The sequence below is a fragment of the Saccopteryx bilineata genome, chromosome 5 (assembly GCF_036850765.1).
Source record: "Saccopteryx bilineata isolate mSacBil1 chromosome 5, mSacBil1_pri_phased_curated, whole genome shotgun sequence".
In the NCBI taxonomy this organism is placed as follows: Eukaryota; Metazoa; Chordata; class Mammalia; order Chiroptera; family Emballonuridae; genus Saccopteryx; species Saccopteryx bilineata.
Genome location: NC_089494.1, coordinates 44,989,804 through 45,009,340, shown reverse-complemented (window position 1 = coordinate 45,009,340; position 19,537 = coordinate 44,989,804). Strand labels below are relative to the sequence as shown.

General features: G+C 39.3%; 1 protein-coding gene across 1 annotated transcript in view; it reads right to left on the bottom strand.

Annotated features, from left to right (window-relative positions):
* The window catches only part of STAT4 (signal transducer and activator of transcription 4), a 108,763-nt gene that overhangs the window by 16,933 nt on the left and 72,293 nt on the right, over nt 1-19,537 (bottom strand). Inside the window, exons 11-13 of the mRNA XM_066279217.1 lie at nt 19,222-19,239; nt 19,041-19,134; nt 16,367-16,411 (exon numbers count right to left, since the gene is read on the bottom strand). Of these exons, the coding sequence (XP_066135314.1) occupies nt 16,367-16,411; nt 19,041-19,134; nt 19,222-19,239 (157 nt within the window). The remainder of the gene's footprint in view (nt 1-16,366; nt 16,412-19,040; nt 19,135-19,221; nt 19,240-19,537) is intronic.

Below are 19,537 nucleotides of genomic sequence, written 5' to 3'. Positions count from 1 at the left end.
AGAACCAGGGTCTCAAGAATTGAGCCCCTGAGGCTGCAGAGTGAAGAAGGCTAAATAGGAGGAACAGTTATGTAATGAGGTTCCACACATCCCCAGCCCTGATGAGGACGTGAGGTTTATTTCTGGAGCTCATGAATCAGAGGAACTAAATGAGCTCTCTGCATTTTGGACATAAGATAAAGTTGAAGACAGAGATGAGGGGGCTGTGCTGAAGAGAAGAAAATCCTATAAAAGTATATGGGGAAGCTCATGCCCCTTCCTCTGTTTGACATCTCCAAGAAAGATATCCCAGAAGTGGACTAGACTTTTGGAGACAACTTATAGATACAGTCTTTGGGGGTCCCCCAATGAGATAACCAGGTCCTAATAATCACCCTTAAGTCTATATTCCCTACCAAGCATACAAAGCTTCCAGTTCTTAATGCCCTTATCTTAAACATAAACATCAAGCCAATGATCATGAAACATTTGACAAAGCCTCTCAGAAAATATAGATACAAAAGTCAACAAGAACTGCCAGATGCGGAGTTCAAAGTAATGATTGTAAGGATGCTTAGGGATCTTAGACCAACAATGGATGGTCATTATGAACACCTAAATAAAGAAATAGCAAGTATAAAAAAGAATCAGTAGGAGATGACAAATACAATATCAGAAATAAAGATCACAATGGAAGGAATTAAAAACAGGATAGATAGAGCTGAGGATCGAATCAGCGAGTTGGAGGATAACTGGAATGAAGGCATGAAAGCAGAGAAAAAAAGAGACTCAAAAAGACTGAGGAAACTCTTAGAGAGCTCTGTGACAACATGAAGAGAAATAACATCCGCATCATAGGGGTTCCTGAAGAAGAAGAAAAAGAACAAGGGATAGAGACTTTGTTCAATCATATCATAGCTGAAAACTTCCCTAAATTAATGCAGAAGAAACTCTTACAAGTTCAAGAAGCACAGAGGACTCCATTAAAGAGAAACCCAAAGAAACCTACACCAAGACACACCATAATTAAAATACCAAAGCTAAGTGATAAAGAGAAAATATTAAAAGCTGCAAGAGGCCCTGGCCGGTTGGCTCAGCGGTAGAGCATCGGCCTAGCGTGCAGAGGACCCGGGTTCGATTCCTGGCCAGGGCACACAGGAGAAGCGCCCATTTGCTTCTCCACCCCTCCGCCGCGCTTTCCTCTCTGTCTCTCTCTTCCCCTCCCGCAGCCAAGGCTCCATTGGAGCAAGAATGGCCCGGGCGCTGGGGATGGCTCTGTGGCCTCTGCCTCAGGCACTAGAGTGGCTCTGGTTGCAACATGGCGACGCCCAAGATGGGCAGAGCATCGCCCCCTGGTGGGCAGAGCATCGCCCCTGGTGGGCGTGCCGGGTAAATCCCGGTCGGGCGCATGCGGGAGTCTGTCTGACTGTCTCTCCCTGTGTCCAGCTTCAGAAAAATGAAAAAGAAAAAAAATAAAAAAAAATAAAAGCTGCAAGAGAAAAAAAAGCTATCACCTACAAAGGAGCTCCCATAAGGATGACATTCGACTTCTCAACAGAAACACTTGAGGCCAGAAGGGAATGGCAAGAAATATTCAAAGTAATGCAGAACAAGAACCTACAACTAAGACTACTTTATCCAGCAAGGCTATCGTTTAAAATCGAAGGAGAAATAAAAAGCTTCCCAGACAAAAAACAACTCAAGGAATTCATTACAACCAAACCAATGCTGCAGGGAATGTTAAGAGGCCTGTTGTAAACAGATCAAAGTGGGAAAATAATATAGCAAAAAAGGAATACAGCTTTAAAGAATAAAATGGCAATAAACAACTACATATTAATAATAACCATAAATGTAAATGGATTAAACGATCCAATCAAAAGACATAGGGTAGCTGTATGGATAAGAAAACAGGACCTGTACATATGCTGTCTATAAGAGACACACCTTAGAACAAAAGATACACATAGATTGAAGGTAAAAGGATGGAAAAAAACATTTCATGCAAATGGAAATGAACTGACCGGGCAGTGGCGCAGTGGATAGAGCGTCGGACTGGGATGTGGAAGACCCAGGTTCGAGACCCCGAGGTCGCCAGCTTGAGTGAGGGGTTACTCGGTCTGCTGAAGGCCCGCGGTCAAGGCTCGTATGAGAAAGCAATCAATGAACAACTAAGGTGTCACAGCGCGCAGTGAAAAACTAATGATTGATGCTTCTCATCTCTCTGTTCCTGTCTGCCTGTCCCTGTCTATCCCTCTCTCTGACTCTCTCTCTGTCTCTGTAAAATAAAATAAAATAAAAATAAAAAAAAAACAAATGGAAATGAAAAAAAGCTGGGGTAGCAATAATTATATCAGACAAATTGGACTTTAAAACAAAGACTATAGTAAGAGATAAAGAAGGCCACTATATAATGATAAAGGGAGTAATCCAACAGGAAGATATAACTATTATAAATATCTATGCACCTAATACAGGAGCACCTAAATATATAAAGCAGACTTTGATGGATTTAAAGGGTGATATCAACAGCAATACTATAATAGCAGGGGATTTCAATACCCCACTAACATTACTAGATAGATCCTCAAGGAAGAAAATTAAGAAAGAAACAGCAGACTTATTGGACACACTAGATCAACTTGATATAATAAATATCTTCAGAATCTTTCACCCTAAAGCAGCAGAATATACATTCTTTTCAAGTGCTCATGGTACATTCTCTAGGATAAACCACATGTTAGGGCACAAAAGTGGTCTCAACAAATTTAAGAAGATTGAAGTCATATCAAGCACTTTCTCCGATCACAATGGTGTGAAACTAGAAGTGAACCACAACAGAAAAGCTCAAAAAATCTCAAACACATGGAAACTAAATAACAGGTTGTTAAATAACGAATGGATTAAGAATGAGATCAAAGAAGAAATAAAAAAATTCCTAGAAATGAATGACAATGAGCATACAACAACTCAAAATTTATGGGAAACAGCAAAAGCAGTACTGAGAGGGAAGTTCATAGCACTACAGGCACACTTTAAGAAGCTAGAAAAAGCTCAGATAAACAACTTAACCTTGCATCTAAAAGAACTAGAAAAAGAACAGCAAGTAAAGTGCAAATGTAGTAGAAGGAAGGAAATAATAAAGATCAGAGCAGAAATAAATGACATAGAAGCTAAAAAAACAATACAGAGGATCAATGAAGCTAGGAGCTGGTTCTTTGAAAAGATAAACAAGATTGATGAACGTTTAACTAGACTCACCAAGAAAAAGAGAGAGAGGACTCAAATAAATAAAATTAGAAATGAGAGTGGAGAAATAACAACTGACACAACAGAAATATAAAATATTGTAAGAAAATACTGTGAAGAACTGTACGCCAAAAAACTAGACCACCTAGATGAAATGGACAAATTCCTTGAAACATACAATCTTCCAAAAATCAATCTGGAAGAATCAGAAAACCTAAACAGACCAATTACACCAAATGAGATCGAAACAGCTATCAAAAAACTCCCAACAAAGAAAAGTCCAGGGCCTGATGGCTTCACAACTGAATTCTACCAAATATTCAAAGAAGAACTAACTCCTATCCTTCTCAAACTATTTCAAAAAATTCAAGAGGAAGGAAGACTTCCAAGCTCCTTTTATGAGGCGAGCATAATTCTGATTCCAAAACCAGGCAAAGACAACACAAAGAAAGAAAATTATAGGCCAATAGCTCTGATGAATATAGATGCTAAAATCCTCAACAAAATCCAAACCGAATCCAACAATATATGGAAAAAATCATACACCATGATCAAGTGGGATTTATTCTGGGGAGGCAAGGCTGGTACAATATTCGTAAATCAATCAATCAGTGTGATTCATCACATAAACAAAAAGAAGGAGAAAAACCAGATGATAATTTCAATAGATGCAGAAAAAGCATTTGATAAAATCCAGCACCCATTCATGATCAAAACTCTCAGCAAAGTGGGAATACAGGGAACATTCCTCAATATTATAAAAGCCATACTCAATGGGCAAAAATTAAAAGCAATCCCCTTAAAATCAGGAACAAGGAAGTGGTGCCCCCTTTCACCACTCTTATTTAACATAGTCCTGGAAGTCCTAACCACAGCAATCAGACAAGAAGAAGAAATAAAAGGCATTCAAGTTGGAAAAGAAGAAGTAAAACTATCATTATTTGCAGATGATATGATATTGTATATAGAAAACCCTAAAGTCTCAGTCAAAAAACTACTGGACCTGATAAATGAATTCAGCAAAGTGGCAGGATATAAAATCAATACTCAGAAATCAGAGGCATTTTTATATGCCAACAATGAACAGTCAGAAAGAAAAATTAAGGAAACAATCCCCTTCACTATTACAACCAAAAAAATAAAGTACCTAGGAGTAAACTTAACCAAGGAGACTAAAGACTTGTACTCGGAAAATTACAAAGCATTGATAAAAGAAATCAAGGAAGATACAAACAAGTGGAAGCATATACCATGCTCATGGTTAGGAAGAATAAACATCACTAAAATGTCTATATTACCCAAAGCAATCTATAAATTCAATGCAATACCAATTAAAATACTAATGATATACTTCAAAGATATAGATCACATAGTCCAAAAATGTATATGGAACCAAAAAAGAACACGAATAGCCTCAGCAATCTTAAAAAAGAAGAATAAAGTGGGAGGTATCACACTTCCTGATATCAAGTTATACTACAAGGCCATTGTATTCAAAACAGCCTGGTACTGGCATAAGAACAGGCATGTAGATCAACGGAACAGAACAGAGAACCCAGAAATAAACCCACAGCTTTATGGACAACTGATATTTGACAAAGGAGGTAAGGAAATACAATGGAGTAAAAACAGCCTCTTTAACAAATGGTGTTGGGAAAATTGGACATATACCTCCAAAAAAATGAAACTAGATCAGCAGCTTACACCACTCACAAAAATAAACTCAAAATGGATAAAAGACTTAAATATAGGCCGTGAAACCATAAGCATCTTAGAAGAAAACATAGGCAGTAAACTCTCCGATATCTCTCGGGCAATATATTTGCTGGTTTATCTCCACGGGGAAGTGAAATAAAGACAGGATAAACAAATGGGACTATATCAAACTAAAAAGCTTTTGCACAGCTAAAGACAATAAGAACAGAATAAAAAGACAAACTACACAATGGGAGAACATATTTGACAATACATCTGATAAGGGGTTAGTAACCAAAATTTATAAAGAACTTGTAAATCTCAACACCAGGAAGACAAACAATCCAATCAAAAATGGGAAAAAGAAATGAATAGACACTTCTCCAAAGAGGACATACAGATGGCCAATAGGCATATGAAAAAATGCTCAACATCACTAATCATTAGAGAAATGCAAATTAAAACCACAATGAGATATCACCTCACACCAGCCAGAATGGCACTCATCAACAAAACAACACAGAATAAGTGCTGGCGAGGATGTGGAGAAAAGGGAATCCTCCTGCACTGCTGGTGGGAATGCAGACTGGTACAGCCACTGTGGAAAACAGTATGGAGATTCCTAAAAAAACTGAAAATTGAACTGCCTTTTGACCCAGCTATTCCACTTTTAGGAATATACCCCAAGAATACCATAGAATGGCTCCAAGAGGAGAAATGCACCCCCATGTTTGTGGCAGCATTGTTCACAATAGCGAAGATCTGGAAACAGCCCAAGTGTCCGTCAGAGGACAAGTGGATTAAAAAGCTTCGGTACCTATATACTATGGAATATTACTCAGCCATAAGAAATGATGACATCGGGTCATTTACAATAACATGAATGTACCTTGATAACATTATACGGAGTGAAATAAGTAAATCAGAAAAAACTAAGAACTATATGAATCCATACATAGATGGGAAATAAAAATGAGACTCAGAGACATGAACAAGAATGTGATGGCAACGGGGCTAGGGGGGTGGGGGGAGGGGGAGGGGGCGAGGAAGGAGAGAGGGAGAGGGGGAGGGGAGGGGCACAAAGAAAACCAGATAGAAGGTGACAGAAGACAATTTGACTTTGGGGGAGGGGTATACAGCACAATCAAATGTCAAAATAATCTGGAGATGCTTTCTCTCAACATATCTACCCTGATTTATCAATGTCACTGCATTAAACTTAATTAAAAAAAAGTCAACAAGAAAGAACTCAGAAAAGAAGAGAAAATGCAAAAATCAAATGAAGAGCTGAAGACAAAACTATGAAAGCCTGACCAGTGATGGCACAATGGGTAGAGCGTAGACCTGGGATGCGGAGGTCCCAGGTTTGACACTCTGAAATCACAGGCTTGAAGCTGCTCGAGCGCAGGCTCACCGGCTTGAGCTTGGGATCATTGACATGATTCTATAGTCTCTTTGTCTTGAGCCTAAAGGTCTCTGGCTTGAACCCAAGATTGCTGGCTTGAGCTGGGGGTCACTGGCTCAACTAGAGCCCTCGCGTCACATGTAAGAAGCAATCAATGAGCAACTAAAAGTCCTGCAACTATGAGTTGACACTTTTCATCTCTTTCCCTTACACTCTCTCTCTATCACACACAAATAAAATTAAAAAAATAATCAAGTCCATTTTTATACATTATTGCAACAAATAAATGACATGGGAAAGTGACAAGTCAACCAACTGTGATGAGTGAACATTGCTTGGATACTGATTTGCACAAACCAACCATAAAGAGATCATTTTGAGACAGTGAAGAAATTTAAACAAGTAATGACATTTCATTAAGGAAAAAGTTTAACAAATTTATTATTTTTGTTTTCTGTGATAAGCACATTGAATATAGGTTTTAAAAAACTTCTTATCTTCTAGATAAGAGACACCTACCAAAGTATCAGTTAGTAAGATGCTATACTACTTGGAATTTAAGTACTCCAGAAAAAAAATGTGTATATATAGGAGAAAATGAATAAAATAAGATAGGCAAAATGCTAATCACTATTGAAGTTGGGAAGGTTCATTGTATTTTCTTCTCTTCTTCTGTATATATTTGTGTTGAATGTACTAGAAGTAATGTATAGATGTATATAGTTCATTAAAAAATCCTTAAAGATGTTTTAAGAACTTTATTAATATTCTTACAGATGTAACAAACATTACATTAGTGAAACAAGAATAGTATGCTTTCAAAAGAAACATTTAGAAAATAATAATGAACATTTAAAAATATAATAAGAGAAATAGATAAGTCAGTAGAAGAAATGGAAATAGGGTAAAAGAAATGTTCCAGAAAGTAAAACAAAAAAATGAAGAAATAAAACATAGGATAAAAAAGATAACAAAGAATTAAGGCCCTGGCCGGTTGGCTCAGTGGTAGAGTGTAGGCCTGGCATGCAGAAGTCCCGGGTTCGATTCCCGGCCAGGGCACACAGGAGAAGCGCCCATCTGCTTCTCCACCCCTCCCCCTCTCCTTCCTCTCTGTCTCTCTCTTCCCCTCCCACAGCCAAGGCTCCATTGGAGCAAAGATGGCCCAGGCGCTGGGGATGGCTCCTTGGCCTCTGCCCCAGGCGCTAGAGTGCCTCTGGTCACGGCAGAGCGACGCCCCAGAGGGGCAGAGCATCGCCCCCTGGTGGGCATGCCGGGTGGATCTTGGTCAGGCGCATGCGGGAGTCTGACTGTCTCTCCCCGTTTCTAGCTTCAGAAAAATACAAATAAATAAATAAATAAATAAATAAATAAATAAATAAAATAACAAAGAATTAATATAAAAAGTTCAACAACAAACTAAGAGAAGCTCTAGAAAGAGAACCAAGAAAATGGAATAGAGGAAATATTAAAGGCAGGAGCCAATAATAACTCTTATACACTGCTGTTAGAGGTTGGCACAATCACTTTGGAAAATAATTTCTCGATATCTAGTAAAGTAGAAGATGCATTCCCTAAGATGATAGTGAAAAAAAGTTAAACAAAAAAAAAAAAAAGCAAAAAACAATTGTGCAACAGGATCAGAAGGTAATCAGCCCAGATTGGAGCAACAGCTGAAAGGTTCCCAGAGGCAGGATGCCAAGAAAAAAGAAAACGATAGAAACTTAGATTGACCTGTCTCCCAAATTGCAAGGAGTTTTCGAGTTCTGAAGGAAAGTTTGAGGCTATATTAATGACAAGTCCATAAAATAAATTGATCAAACAAAAAGGCAACTAGTAAATACAGAGAAAGCTAAAAGTAATACAATGGGAATACAATCATACTATGTTATATGGTTCAGCTGTTAATAATTTTTTTATAATCATAGTAATGTAAACATTGAATTTTGACTAAACCAGAATGTTATATAACGATATTGTGAAGATGGGGGGAAATTATATGTATGGAAAGCTGGTGTAAGAGAACCATAGCTTAATATTTTATAGAAAGAATTCAGGGGTTAAATGTACAAAATTTTAAAAAAATTAAGAAATATCAGCATGATACTAGGATAATATTTACAGTTCAGAAAATAAGCACCTTGGGATAGTGGGCTTGGATTAAGACAGAAATTGCTGTATTTCCTTGATGAAGTTTTACAGCGCTCTGCTATGTGCCCAGGACGGGCAGCAGTGTCATCGTCAAGTGCTTGTTAGGAAAACAGGACTCCTGGCCTCATCCCACGGCTGCTGAATCACATGCTCAGCGAGAACCCCACATGGAATTCAGAAGAAAATTATTCTCAATGTGGTGTATCCACATTGTGTTTAGTCTCAAAAGGGATGTGGGAAATTTGGAGATGGTCTAGAAAGCTTAAACCATTTTTAAAAATCTGTGCTGTGGGAAAATGTAAACAGAAGTGGAATTATTTGCCTAGAAAAGTGAGGATGGGGTTGGGGGTGGCCGAGTCAGCTCTGGTCGAAAGGGAGATCTAACACTGAATGCGTTAATAACGAATCAGAGTCAATTTGATTAATTTTCAAATACTGAAGAATAGTTCTGATATGATGACCTGAATCACAATTACATGAGGAAGACTTTCTTGACAATGAGTGTTAACTTTAGGATTTGTTCCTGAGAAGGAGCAGAGAATTAAAAACTCTCCTCTCCCTTGGGTTAGATCAGGGGTCCCCAAACTACGGCCCGCGGGCGCATGCGGCCCCCTGAGGCCATTTATCCGGCCCCGCTGCACTTCCAGAAGGGGCACCTCTTTCATTACTGATCAGTGAGCGGAGCACAGGATGCTAGAAGTACTGTATTTGCCGTGCCGCAAAGCACAGCGTTGCTCACGTACAGTACTGCTTCCAGTGATGCGGGACGCATGCGTCACAGCTCCGGAATGCGTCATATCACTCGGTTAGGGCTAGCAGTGGCAAATATGGAACCGGACATTGACCATCTCATTAGCCAAAAGCAGGCCCAAAGTTCCCATTGAAATACTGGTCAGTTTGTTGATTTAAATTTACTTGTTCTTTATTTTAAATATTGTATTTGTTCCTGTTTTGTTTTTCTACTTTAAAATAAGATATGTGCAGTGTGCATAGGGATTTGTTCATAGTTTTTTTTTTTATAGTCCAGCCCTCCAACGGTCTGAGGGACAGTGAACTGGCCCCCTGTGTAAAAAGTTTGGGGACCCCTGGGTTAGATCATTGTGATACCTTACATTGCTTGTTGGTAGATTCACTAGAGTGGAATTGCTTCTTACTGGGTGAGTAGTAGAAAGTTATATTAATGAGAATTCTGCTTGAAAATCTTACATCACCCTTAAAATGACTCCCAGTACATTTAATACACCAAACAGACAGTCTCCCACTCCCCATACCCTCACCACCATGTTTAAATAAATAAGTAAGTAAATAGCTGTTTCTTTGAGCATGATATGAAGTTGTCAGCTTGTGTTTAGCCACAAAGTTGAACAAAAACCACACTTTTTAAACAACAGAAAATCTCACTGCTGAACGAAACCCACAGTTTCATGTTCACTGATGGGTGTCTTTCGCATTCTCACTGGTTTCAATAGCAGGATGCTACAAGCCTGTGCAGAACACTTAAGAAGCCTGAGGCAAGCGCACAGATGGAGACTCACATACCATATGTCTAAATATTCAACCATTATAAATCAAGTTAACAAACTGTTAAAATATAGCCTAGCCTGCTACCTTGACATCTAAGCTTTCACAGGATCTAATTGGCCAGGTTTTAACTTTCCAAAGTCTTACTGGAACATGGCAGTGTGAGGAGGCCGTAGTCATCCTAGATCCCCACCACCCCTCCCACCTCTGTGAGGAACCTTGCAAGACTTCTGTACCCTCAAGCCCTCTGTGTTTGTGCTTAGAAATGTTTGCCTTCATTGTGACACCTATGCTTGGGAGAGTAAGCCTGGAGAAAAGGCCTTCACAGGCCCTGGAAATAGGCTTGAGGCTTTTCGGGCTGAGAATTCTGGTCCTGGACTCTCGTTGAGCACATGGTCTTGAACCCATAGACATCTTTTCCTATACAGAGGTATGGCTGGAAGACAGCCAAAGGGAGCCTTTATGATAAAATTTAAATATGATATGATCATTCATTATGGATAATTTCTTCAGATCTTGGAGTTATGGCACCCATCCAAAGTGGAAAAACCAGAACTCCACAGATAGAGCAGTGACACTCAGGGTTGTCCATTAATTATGGAAAATAACTTTGTGTTTTAGGTATTACTTTACTGAATTGGAATGTGGATGGTGAGAGGTTTCCTCAGTGATGCAAACTAGTCATGAATGTTTACTTAAAATCCCTAATGCTATTGGGAAGCACATTTAAAATAAAATCCATCAAGGAAGTTAGTTGACTTGCAATACATGTGACTGGAAAAAAAGTGGCTCTGCCAAAAGAAAGCGTTATTAATTCTCAAAGCCTGCATGGCCATCATTCGTAGTCTCTATTACTGTATCAGTATGTCCAGGCCAGGGAACTAGTCAATGTCACACTTCCAGAATTCATTCCTCACAGACTAGGAAAACATCATAGGTGAGGTGTACCAGTAATATTAAAATATTAAAAGCCATTCTAATAATCTCAGATAGTTATGGATTTAAAATATCAACATTTATCTGTCCCTTGCCGGTTGGCTCAGTGGTAGAGTGTTGGGCCAGTGTGTGGAAGTTCTGGGTTTGATTCCAGGCAGGGCACACAGGAGAAGTGACCATCTGCTTCTTCACCCCTCCCTCTTTCTCTCTCTTTCTCTCCACCTCCCCTCCTTCAGCCATGGCTGAATTGGAGTGAGTTGCCCTCAGGCACTGAGGATGGCTTCATGACCTGCCTCAGGCCCAAAATTGCTCGGTTTCTGAGCAATGGAGGAGTGGTCCCGGATGAGGGGCTTGCCAGGTGGATCTTGGTTGGGGCACATATGGGAGTCTGTCTCTCTGGCTGGCTGCCTGCCTCTCACTTAATAAAAAATATCTGTATCGACATTTATGATACTTATATGACATTGAAAAGAACTTGATTGACCATATTGTACTTCTTTTATTTATTTATTTATTTATTTATTTATTTATTTATTGTATTTTTCTGAAGCTGGAAACAGGGAGAGACAGTCAGACAGCCTCCCACATGCGCCCTGCCGGGATCCTGGCACACCCACCAGGGGCGACGCTCCGCCCACCAGGGGGCGATGCTCTGCTATGTTGCGACCAGAGCCACTCTAGCGCCTGGGGCAGAGGCCAAGGAGCCATCCCCAGCGCCCGGGCCATCCTTGCTCCAATGGAGCCTTGGCTGCGGGAGGGGAAGAGAGAGACAGAGAGGAAGGAGAGGGGGAGGGGTGGAGAAGCAGATGGGCGCTTCTCCTGTGTGCCCTGGCCAGGAATCGAACTTGGGACTTCTGCACGCCAGGCCGATGCTCCACCACTGAGCCAACCGGCCAGGGCCGACCATATTGTACTTCTTAAGAAAAGTACCCATTGTATAATCTGTTATAAAACTGGAAAACTGGGCTAAACAACTTGAGCAGGGCTCCACCTGAATAAAAAATACACAATCTAATGAAGGGTAGGTACAGATGCTACCATATTCTTTTTGTTTCCTCTTTTCAATGCTTAATAGTACACCCTGAAATCCTAGAATATGTTAACAAATGGTTATGGCTTTTGATTTGAAAGGAAACCCCTGTTAAATAAATATGACTAGGATAACGATAATTTTCATCTCAATTTCTTACTCCTAACAAGCCATAATCTATAATAATGCTGCACATGGAAAATTATGTGGAATAGACCACAATTACAATAATCCATTAACTTGGTGAATATTTATTAAGTACCTATCATGGGCTAGTTACTGGGTTAAATGCTGGGAAACTATTATAAGAGGCGAAATAATGGTACAATAATATGAGAGACAGACCTCAATCACAGGATCATAAGACATGAATGTAAAATTCTCAGCCCATAAAATAAGGGTACTGTATGGAGGGCATTGCAGAGAAGTCCAGATTGATAGTGTTATTCGTGTATTGATACCTTTCTTACAAAAGCTTTGCGACCACTTAAATTTAATTCAAAATAAAATCAACTTTCTGTGAAAATGCTTTGGCTAGTTGGAGTGTGATTGGTGTATCTGTGTTTGAGGACACTGAGTCCTGAAAGAACATCTGTTTGGCTATTTTGTTAAATGAAACTCAAGTCACCAGGCTTTACGAATAGTGTCTTTGTGCTTCATGACTTTCCACCACATAAACAAAATTACCTAACAACTCAATCTGCAGCTAAAACTGTCATTCATCAGTTAAAGCCTGCTGACAGAGCGAACTCGAGACCACAATTCCAGCTTCCCTGTTCAGTTTCCACATTTCAGCAATCACTCTCTGGCTGGCTCCCTCCAGATGAGGACCTTCAGGAAAGGTTTATTTTACAGGGACAGACTGATGCTTTCAAAATCTGGCCACTTGCTAGGTAATGGAATTGTTTCTTTATGGAGACTCTTATTGGGAAAGAACAAAGATGGGCGAAAGAAGCAGTAACCTTGATTTTGTGATAGTGTGTTTACAGATTCCTCAAGGGATGTTGTGAAATTCCAAAGCAAATTTTTAAAAGTAAATTATTATTATTTTTTTAAATGTGAAGACCCCATTCTATGTTGCACTTTATGGGTTATAGACTCTTAGTCAAAGGAACTTTAGAGACTGTCTGTCCAATGGTTTTCAATTATTTTTTAAATGCTGGAACATATCCTTGAGAGGAAGTTTCCCAGCTGGTTTCCAATCTGTGAATACATCAAGTAGAGCTATCTTGATTGACACAGGGGTGGAAGATCCTGAGCTCCACCTTTCACCAGCCCCCAATCCACAGGTTGCTCCTAATTCATCTCTGTGGTCTCTCTGGGTGGTCTGGGAACAGTAGGGGTCTAGGGCAACTTCTTCCCTTTACCAATCCTGCAGCCAGGAGCCCAGCACATCCTAACTGGTCACCTCTTCTTGGATAACCTCAGAGTCAAACAGCCAGGCTGTGCTCCAATTCTAAGGGGGTTTGGAATGGCCACCTTAGGGAAACTATCATTCATGACATCCTGGTATGTTCCTGATCATTTAATAAGTGTCCAGTCCAAGTTCTTACAACCACAAAAGCAGACTGAGTTATGTGTGTGCCAGAGAAGGAGAGAGGGAGGAGGGAAGGGAGAGAAAGAAAGAGAATGGGGTGGAAGACAGTGAGGTGGTGGAGGTAGGAACATGAAACATGTGATCCCATAAAAGGGAAGATGAACAGAGTGGTGCTCTGAGATTTCACGGTCCAGGAGTCACAGAGGCATGTGCTCAGGGGCTCTTGAAAGAGAAAGTTTCCAGCCAAGCTCTTTGGTGGATTGACGGTGAAGGATAAGGATAAACAGTTAGTCCTGGGTCGGAAATATCCCCTTTGGAGTTTCTCCACCTGTATAAATACCTGCTCTTTACAGAGGGGACAGCCTGGCTGGCTGATCAGAAAGAGTGATAAGCAGACATCTGCACACCATACTGCAGTTGACTCTCACATATACCATTTCATTTGATCCTCCCAACAACGCAGGTTAACATGATCCCATTTTATAAATAAGGAAACTGGGAGTTAGTGAGGTTAAGTGGCTTGTGCAAGGTCAGCTGCACAAGAGACAGAGCCCAACAGGATGCTATTTCTACTACCCCACTGATGCCTACAGGAGGTAAGGGAGAGGTCAATGTTTTCTGAAGAACATCATTTTAACTTCCTTCTAAACTTTTAAGGATTCTGGTGCAAGGTAGCCAGGTGATTTCTGAGTGGATGCATTCACGAGCAACCTCAGCTAGAGCAGGGAGGAAAGGAAGAGATGCTACCTGCAAATCTGCAGAGATCTCCCTCAAAGGAGTCCCAGCAAATGTGAGAGGCATGATTACCTGAAGGTGCGGGAGGGAATCAGAGGGCAGTGCAAGCCCCCATAGCTTCTCCCGGGGAAAGTATTAAGATCTTAGAGGCAGCACGGCGTTGTGGCCAAGAGCACGGATATGGGAGCCGTGGTTTGATTCTTTACTCAACCACTCTGCCTCCCAGTTTCCCTAACTGAAATACGTACCACACTAACAGTACTACTTCATAGCAGTGTTGCCAGAGTTACATAAATCAATGTCAGTGAAACTATTAGTGCCAAGTATAAAGTAGATGACACAGGAGGATTTGTTAAATAAATTCTTACCAGGCTGTGAACTCTTGATGCAGGTAAACAACAACTCACAGATAAACAACAGCTACTATTTGAAATTCAAAATGAGGTTATAATATCTTCGCTTCCTGTTTTTCTGAAATTCTGGTTACTTCAAAGCCAGCAATCTTGATTCTACGAACCCTGCTATATCACCCGACCTTCCCAAGCTATTTCCTGACTTGCCTTTGGTGACCTCTGTTACCTGCCTAAGCCCCTGACTTGTTGCCTCATCTTCCTGAGCCCACTTTTATATATTTTGTGGCTTTTCAGTTGTTCCTGTAGCACATTAAACGATGTTCAAGTGTATGGTTTAAGTGTAACTAGGAGTCATATTAAAATTCTATCAATAGGGGGAGCTCAAAGAATAGCTTAAAATAAAATTATCCTGAGCTGACAAAATTGAAGAAAAGGGGACAAAAACGAAAGCTTTCTGATATGTACTGTACAGTTTTGTTATTAATTGGGAAAAAAGAGGAAATAAATTTAAATTAATATAAGTAGGCAGTGTTAATAAGATTGGTTGGTTTTTCTATAATAGGGAAGGATTTACTTAGATTTCTATCTCTAGGGAAAGCCAAGATTTTGATTTTGCAGTCATAACGATAACAATGTACTGAAGAGTTGAGCCATTTAGATGATTCCCATTTGATTTGTTTTACTTAAAAGTTCAGAAGCATTGTGCTTAGTCTATTCAGACTTAGTAAATACTACTCAGGGATGTCACTCAGCATGAAATGTCATTTACAACTCTGGCCACAATTCCAGGGAGCTGGGTGAAACAAACTTTCATTTATAATGTGCTAATGTTCCAATCAAGAAGTTTGAAAAACCTTTATGAGTTTTTACAAGGGAAGAAGAATAACTCCCACTTCTTTGGTTTACTGGAATATTCTATTTTTTTTAAAGTATATTATTACTGCTTTATTTATTTGTTTTTATTGATTGATTTTAGAGAGAAAGAAAGAAGCATTCCTTTGTTGTTCCACTTAGTTTTTCATTCATTGGTTGCTTCCCATGTGTGCAGACATATGCCCCACTATTGAGATAAACGAAATCAATGATCTCCAAGGCCACCTGTCCAAGATTTGACCACTCTATCATTTACTGACCCAAATGCAAATACATGGACTGCATCCATTTGTTCTTTCAATCAATTCATTCAGTGACACGCAAACCTTAAATATAAAAGCAAGGTAATTGACACCATAAAATAATAGGACTGCTTTTCACCTGTGGTTTTCACATTATGTGTTATGATGTTTGAGACTTACCTCTTATGTGTGGAATATAAATGATTTTAAGATATTTTCTCTTAATGGAGGAGTGACTAAAGAAAGTATGACACACCTATAAAAGGCAATACAGCACAACCACTTTAAATCACGTTTTCTAAGAGTACTTAAGGTTATGAAAAGCTGGTCACCTTACATTGCTATGTGAAAAAAATGGCAAGTTATGAACCAATGTGCATATATATACCTTAAGGTAATATATACATAAAATCTAGAATGAAATGACCCAAAATGTTAATAGTAATTTCCTTAGGAGGGTGTTATATGCAATTTTCTCCTTTTCAAAACAGATTTTTTTTTAACTGTCTGCAATTACCAAGCTTTACATTTGTGATCAGAGAAACATGAATTTAACTTGATATGAAAATATAAAATATAAAAGGCAATTTAAGAGCTTTGTAAAAATAAAGTGTTATAGAATTATTTCTTAGAAAAAACTCTCTAGGAGTAAATATTTCCTACCTCATTTCCTTTGCTCCCAGCACTGGACTTCAATTCCTTCGGTTGCTTTATAAAAGAAAACAACAGTTTTTACTAAATGTCAAGTTGGTTGTACCCGCTGTAGTGATTTTCTGGGTCACACTTTTGCTGGTAATGCAGATGTCTTCAAACTCATGGAAACCTGACAGCTGCCCACATCTAACAGAAAGGAGCTTCCTGTTTCACCTCATGGGATTCTAGTTTAGACACTTTCATTGAGATAAGTGAGAAGCTTGGTATACCACGAAGACTGTGGTTTTCAGCCAACATTTTGGAAAGAGGAAATCATGCTGGGATGTTCTTGAATTTATTCAACACTCTTTTGTACCTGGAAAATATCATCTGAGCTAAGCTGTGAAGATTTCCTGTTTCTGTGAGACCCAGTCTAACACGGAGGACTGGGACATAAATGCTGGGGAAGTGTCCTCCACGGTACAGTAAGTACTAGACGATGTTAGAGGAAAAGGAGACTTACTAACGCAAAAATGTTCATGATACGGATTACTTACTTTAAAAAAGACATATAAGTTATATAGTATACATAGTCTCATCTGACTTGAGAAAGTATATATACATGGAAAAAAATGACAACACAATTAAGAATGTTAATAGTGTTACCTCAAGGTGGTGGGATTACAGATGATTATTTATTTATTTATTTATTCATTTTAGAGAGGAGAGGGAAAGACAGAGAGAGAGAGAAGAGAAGGAGCTGGAAGCATCAACTCCCATATGTGCCTTGATCGGGCAAGCCCAGGGTTTCGAACCGGCAACCTCAGCATTTCCAGGTCGACGCTTTATCCACTGCGCCACCACAGGTCAGGCTACAGATGATTTTTAATTTAAAAAATTTTGCTTCTGATTTTTTTATATTAAAAGTGATTAAAGTTATCATGCAAAAATAAAATCAAAATGCTTTGCAACTAGAAGAGCGGTGTAAAAACTAAGGTTTTATAGTTTTATATATTATACGTGCTAGAATGAAGACTTAATCACTTTTTGGTATGTTTCTGGTTCTTCCTTTTCCATGTGACTTTTCTTAGGAGACAGACATTTCTAAATTAAGGGTCTCTTACTGCTTTACTAATTTATTAACAAACATTGTCCATTACTGAAAAATTCTTGAGAACAGAAATTATGCCTAAGCAAAAAAAAAAGTGCTAGTTATAAGGATGTATAATATATGACTCCTCATTACATTTTATTTAGCAGTCTCACATGGTAAGGAATCAGTTCAAAATAAATGCACTCTTCAGCCTGACCAGGCGGTGGCGCACTGGATAGAGCATAGGACTGAGACACAGAGGACCCACGTTCAAAACCCTAAGGTCACTAGCTTGAGGGTCAGCTTATCTGGTTTGAGCAAGGCTCACCACCTTGAGCTCAAGTTCGCTGGCTTGAGCAAGGGCTAACTCAGTCTGCTGTAGCCCCCCAGTCAAGGCATATATGAAAAAGCAATCAATGAACAACTAAGGTGCTGCAACGAAGAATTGATGCATTGATGCTTCTCATCTCTCTCCCTTCCTGTCTATCTGTTCCTATCTGTGCCTCTCTCTGTCTCAAAAAAAAAAAAAAAAAAAGAGAGAGAGAGAGAGAGGGAGAGAGAGAGAAATAAAAGAAATGGACTCTTCAGTCCTGAAGGTCAAACAAAAAAAAAACTATACACAAAAGCCAGTATGCCTGACCTGTGGTGACGCAGTGGATAAAGCGTCGACCTGGAAATGCTGAGGTTGCCAGTTTGAAACCCTGGGCTTGCCTGGTCAAGGCACATATGGGAGTTGATGCTTCCAGCTCCTTCCCCCTTCTCTCTCTCTGTCTCTCTCTCCTTGCTCTCTCTCTCTCTGTCTCTCTCTCTCCTCTCTAAAAAAATGAATAAATAAATTAAAAAAAAAACACATAAAAAACAAAAGCCAGCATAAATTTGTGCATGCAGACACCTTTCTGTTAAGGTAAATTTTGTATCTGTTTGACAATAGACCTTTTGCGGCTGATTCAGGAGTGTCCCAACATTCAGGTGAGGTACGTCGTAAATGTTAACAAACCAGATAAGTAACAGGTTTCTGATGAGAAAAGCAGAAGGAATTTTGGAAACCTAAGAACTATAAAAAGAATTAGAAAGAAAACAAAAAAAAAGAATTCGAGGGTAAGAGGAAGTGGTAAAAACAAGAAGCAACAGGATGAGGCTGGGCCAGAAGCTTTCTAGACATGCCAAGACTGTGTAGTTGTGTGCAATTGTCATACCCAGGAACATCCTACTTCCCCCCAGCTAATTCTCCTAAAGTAAAAGTGGCTTTCGCCAGACTTGCTGTTACTGGATATAATTTCTTGAGGAGATTTAAAAAATGAACCCAGGAATGCCTATTTAATATAATAAGATTAATTACTTCTGTCATTACTGCCAAAATCTATGGACCAATTACTATATATATTTAGACAATTATTTCACCATTGTGAAGAAGAACTCAGACCTTCTGAGTTTAGCGTCATTGGTCTTTTTACAATTTCTAATTCTTCGATGATGGCATGTTTTATTTCTCAATATGCCCCTTAATTTCACATAAGAAACAACATACATTGAGTTATAAGGTCTATTAGTAAAGGTGTGTCTGATTTTAAAAAAAATGCTTGTGTAGTTTTACTGTGTAAATTTACTCACCAAATGTCGAAATTCTACTGAAAGACTCCCATTGCAAGATTCTTCAATGGACATGGCTTTGACATGAGTTCCACAAAGGACAAATCTTCGATTACTAGAGAAGAAATTTTAGCTATTTATCTGGTCTCAGGTAAAATATACTTATGAGAACAGCAAAAATGTTCTAAAGTAAATGTCTTACCTAAGAGTTGAAACATTCCTGTAAAACCAAGAAGATTCTTTAAAATAAGCTATTTAATAGACTAAAACCTTTTTTTTCCATCACCTTATATTTGCCCCTCTTTACACCCTTCCCTTCACCCCCACTCCTACATCCCCCTCCCCCTGGTAAACACTTCACTTTCATCTATGTTCATGAGTCTCAGGGTTCTTTGTTGTTGTTGTTTTTTTTTTTTAGTGAGAGGAGAGGAAGCAGAGACAGACTCTTGCATATGCCCTGACTGGGATCCACCTGGCAAGCCCACTAGGGGGTGATACTCTGCCCAGCTGGGGCTGTT